At 40.4% G+C, this 5,062-nt stretch overlaps 1 protein-coding gene across 1 annotated transcript; it reads left to right on the top strand. All coding sequences in view use genetic code 11, as the record gives it.

Moving 5' to 3' along the window:
• Positions 1-3,692: 3,692 nt before the first annotated feature.
• Positions 3,693-4,939, top strand: EGR_10216 (hypothetical protein; the record flags this gene model as incomplete). Its single annotated transcript, XM_024499465.1, has 2 exons — positions 3,693-3,729; positions 4,872-4,939. 2 exons carry the CDS (start codon positions 3,693-3,695, stop codon positions 4,937-4,939), a joined length of 105 nt encoding a protein of 34 aa, XP_024346130.1.
• Positions 4,940-5,062: the final 123 nt, after the last annotated feature.

The following is a 5,062-nucleotide window of genomic DNA, read 5'->3' as shown; positions in this document are numbered from 1 at the left end:
GATGTTACTTGGATATTCGAGTTTCACTAAGTGACCATGCTTGGACAAATATTCCTTTAAAATATTCTACGCTGGCTGTTAATTCACTTCTATCGGTGGACCTCCATCAAATGGGTTTTATGAAGATTGTACTAATTTTTCCAGCACTAAAATGCAAATCATATCAAAACGGGTATAATTGTTTGTAGGATAGATGTGTGTGGAAACAGCGTTTGCTTTCTCACACATTGCATTGTTGCAGTTATTAGCTCCAATCCGTGCTGTTGGAGGAGGTAAATCAAATTGAATATCAGGACTACATCATTGCATTTGACAGCTGCAACTTGAGCGTATTGAATGCTGGCATTTGTCGAAATGAACATCTCAATCGTCTTCGTCAAGAAACGGATGTCATTTGTCACATCGAAAAATCGTACGAGGCTAAGCAAGAAAAAGGATTTATAAATGATGTAGAAAGGGAACCAAAAGAGGCGGGGAAAGGAAAGAAGAAGAAAAGTTGACGATAATGTCAACTGGTGAGAGACAGATGTTTAATAATTTTATGTGTAATGGGTGCATCGTACAATCCCCAATCCTCAATAAGAAATATAAAATAAAGACACTAGCATTCTAACTGGCCATATCTTGACTTATCACCACACGCAATTAATCACTTTAGTCTGGTGATTTGCAGATTTATTGTGATTAAAGTCTTACGACATTTGCAGGTTGTGAGTTCCAAAAGTCTACACAAACCTTAGAGTGCCCGAACGGCATCAATTATAGGTCCGTCGCAGAAATCGCGCAAAGGATGCCAATGGAAGATTTAGTTATGACCCTATCAGAGAACACCGCAGACACTTGCAATGAGTGCCGAGTGGCTGTAAAGTTCTTACATTTGTGGCAGTAGTCCACGAAAGTGACCCAGCTCAATAACTTATTAGAACCTAATGCAAGAAAGCGTTTATATGCATTTAATGCGGACCAACTCCACCATCTCCAGTTCTCATTATTTCACTTTAATATTGTTCTGACGCTACAGCTCTCATACCGCCAAATGTTGGCTGAATATAATGTAATATATAGTTGGCAGATTTACGAACTACATTTAGCCCAGCGAATTTCAGCTTAGCATCTTACAGGCATGCTTTGAAGAGGGGTCCCCTCTCCTATTCTTCACAATGGAGAACAACACCCTCTTGATGGAACAGCTTTGAGTTTACTGAGGCGGTAGTAGTGAAAGTGAACCAAAACCTTTGCGCATAAAACAATTTAAAATCGCATTGGTCGAATCGGTATCAGCAGCTGCTACTGAATTGTTCTCCACGTCTTTCCTTTCACAAAATCGCACCGTTTAACTTCCTTGCTAACACGTCAGCGACTGCACATGCGTAACATTAGCTCTCCCAACCAATCAACCCCGCATACATTCAAATCAGAACCAGTGAAGAGTCTATTGTTGTAATTGAATAGGGGAATTAAGAAGAACTACGCTGTCATTCTAATGATTTAAGAACTTCCACATTTCCACCAGCCACGCAAGGAAAACGAAAGGGAAGGCGAAGACTGGTTTCGCAATTTCGGATCATGGTTAGCGCTATTAGGGTAGAGCTCTGTTTTAGTGTCTTACGAAGAGGAGAAGGAGATATGCTGCACTTAAAATGCCATACAGCTAAGATTTGTCGCAAGTGGACATAAATACTTGTTAGAAATGGAACAGAGGAGGTAAAGTTCAACATCATGTCTGTGGAGTGAACGAGGTGAACAAGGAGCTGTTCCTTTCGGTCCATGCCGAGTCATCACCAAGACCTGAGTTACACTGACTCACATGCTTACAATGCCATGCCGCAGCGATTAGTAACTCCAGAACTTACAAATACATGACGCGGTGCCAGATAGACTATGACCCATTTTAGTAGAATTCATGTTTACATGATCATGATCATGTGTGCGAAATTTCGGCCACACTGGTATCTATGTATGTACATATTGACAGCACTCGGGCTGATGGAGAGCCCCAGTGAGAGACTTAGTAAAGATCAAGTCATCCGCCCTCTCCTTCCTTTCTCTTACTTCATAAGCATTGATTTAGTGACATTTTTAAATGAGTCTGCTCTCTAAATTCCGACTTCTTATTATGTTTTGTGAAGTACCTTATAGTACACTGCATTTGAACACTGTATGCTCAGCATATAACCTTTCACAAATGTAATGAGTTTAACAAATAACTAAATGCACAAGTTTTGTTTATTTTGTTCTAGTGCTGTTACGGTGTCTTTTTCCTCCCTTTACCATCAAGCTTTTTCCATTACTTCAAGACACAAACCACATTTCCGACTCCGATTCATTATAAGAAGATGCCTTTTACAAAACGCAGACGTAGTGTAATTACAAAGTAAGATTATTTTTTTGCAACAATAAGGTCATGTTTGCACCTCAGGTTCGAGAGCACTTCTTGTGTCAAATGCACACATCATACTGACCTGTGCAAATTCGTTTCTGGTTGCGTAAATTCAAATCCACAACCGAGTCAGTTGTACTCCTTCTTAATAAAGAAATTCTTTACTTTAGGTAAATGCAGAAGAGTGTTAGCAAGAAGACTGTCCTAAAATGGCTGAGAGTAAAGCAGGTGCCGACAATATGCTTTGTAGTCACAAAAGTAGTATGATGTAACAATGGAGGTACTTGATTACGCAAGTGAGAAAACAGCAAACATGTACAAGATTTAGCAAAGTCGGCATGAAGTTAAAGCGGTATTTTTGAGTTAAAGGAAATCAGTGCATTTCTTCGCAGTGTACGCTCTTACCCATTTTTGCAATCTTGGCCTAAAAAACGATCAAACAAACCATTTTACTCTGCTTTTACACCTGGTATGTTTTGTAGCACATGTAAGTGAAGATATAGTTTCTTGTGCTATTAACTCTAAGGTGCAAGCTGCCAAAACTTTTATTGCAGACAGAAGATGCAAAGCACTCACCTCATATGCCTAGGCAAAACTAGCAAAACTGCTACAACTATAACGAATGGATTATGCAGATGCATGGTAAGGCTGCACATTAAAGTAGGATATTGCCTGCGATAGCTTGTGCTTAGCAAAATTAATTGCTCTACTTTCGGTAGAATGCGTATAAAGTCATGTCCGCTGTCTTTGAATTATGATATTCACTGTCTCCGGTGGGTGGCAGAATCGCATTTCTGTACTGTAGTTGTGTTGTATTTGCTCTGCTGTCATTCCCCCATCTACTTATGAGTTTGACATAAATCTGGTTTAACAAAGGATTACTTTAAATGCATTTCACCAGTTCCCTTGAATAAAAATTGATTTACCTGATTGAACAGATTACGAAAGATTGGTTTCCAACAGAAGTAACTTCAATGCATCTGTTTCAGTGATATATAAAGGGAGGTAGGAATATCTTATTTGTTATTATTGCTTTTGACTCTGCCTTATAAAGTTCACGGGAGTAAGTCCTCTTTTACGACGACGACTAGCTGCAACTTAACCTTAGATTTTGGCAACAAACTACTCAGAGTTTCGCCGACGCACCTCATCTGGGTAGCTTTATCTTCGGATCTTGTCAGTAGCTCCAATCCTATCTCAAGGTCCATAATCACTACATTGGTGCCAGCGGTACCCGAATCCGGTCTTAAAGGATACCTACTTTAATTACTATCGCTGAGTAATAAATCTCAGCAAGGCAGAAGAGGGGCACATGCTGCAGATGGGAGACGCTGTGGCGACAACTTACAGTAGGTCTGAAATGACGTCTTACTTCAGCGAATGCGTATATCTATGTTCTGCAGGAAAACTGGTAACCTCCAAAGATGTCCGATGCAGAGATTCTACCGTACCTGTATAAAGCATTAAATAATTCAAACATGTGGTACCCGCTTCACATCTCAACGCCTGTCTCCAAGTTGGTAATCAAAAATGTCCGGAATGATGGCATTTTCAGTCGTGAGTGGTTTGTGTTTGTGTCTACTAAGGCGTTTTTCTCCCGAAACCTCACAATTACGATCCAGCCGATTGGAGCTTCAAGCACGATAGACCTGTAGCAAAAAAACTTATTAATAAATCCATAATAACCGAAATAACATATCTAGTCTGTTTAAACAAGTGAATTTTACTTACACTGAAGTTGCTAGCCGTTTGCTCGTCCTTCAAAGGATAGGCTCATTGCAGAATAGCGAGGGTATTCAAGGGAGTATTTCGCTTCGTTTCGTGGTTTACTGGCATTTGGTAAGTCCTTTTTGCTAAAGTGGGACTCAGCTCCTTTTGATCTTTCACTTAAATTCCCAAAAATTTAAATTTGCAGTTATTCCATGAAAATTATTCGCAATAAAGTGGATGTAGTCTCGCATTCCTAGCACGCCTTCCAGTGCATTAAAATCCACCAGAAAAATCCTATCATCACACTCAACTAAACGGCTTGCATTTCTTTCTCGGCACATATTGTTAAAGGCAGTCGCACTCCTCAGATGGTTTATATCTTATCTCCTCCTCCAGACATTGTTAGATGTGCAGGCAGGTATTACAGAATGACGGAGAGCACGTCACTCAACAAATACACCATTTGTGAGCCCTCAGTGAAGGTGTTGTATTTGCCAAAAAGGCAACCTCACCAATTTTTCATTTCGCAACGTCAGGAACCAGCATTCCTTTTAAACCACATTGGACGAAACCACTAATTTTAATGCCGGTTTTGGTGTTAATGTAGGTTTTTCTCAAGTGTATTGACTCGGCCTAGAATCTTCTTTATTTTCCATGACACTTTCCATCCGGACCCTTTTGCCTTCTCATCAAAGGGACCGCAATTTACCTTATGTCTCCTCCTTCTTCAACCCCCTCTTTTCGTATTAAACTTTTGCTTTCTACCTCGTCTTCTTTTCAGCGCCACTCTCTCACTCTAGTCCTCTTCCTTCTTACACGCATCCATCAGCAGTGTCTGACAATCCGTAGCCCATGCCGGCTCGTCCCATTTCTTCCTCTACTAAGGTCCGCAGCCGCAACACTCACAGTGAATGACTTTTTGGCGCGATGAAATGGATTAGCTGCTGGAATCTGATAAACATCACATTGGAT

The sequence above is a fragment of the Echinococcus granulosus genome, assembly GCF_000524195.1.
Source record: "Echinococcus granulosus chromosome Unknown EG_S00199, whole genome shotgun sequence".
Lineage (NCBI taxonomy): Eukaryota > Metazoa > Platyhelminthes > Cestoda > Cyclophyllidea > Taeniidae > Echinococcus > Echinococcus granulosus.
Note: the sequence above shows the minus strand (reverse complement) of the source record. Positions and strands in the feature narration are given on the sequence as shown.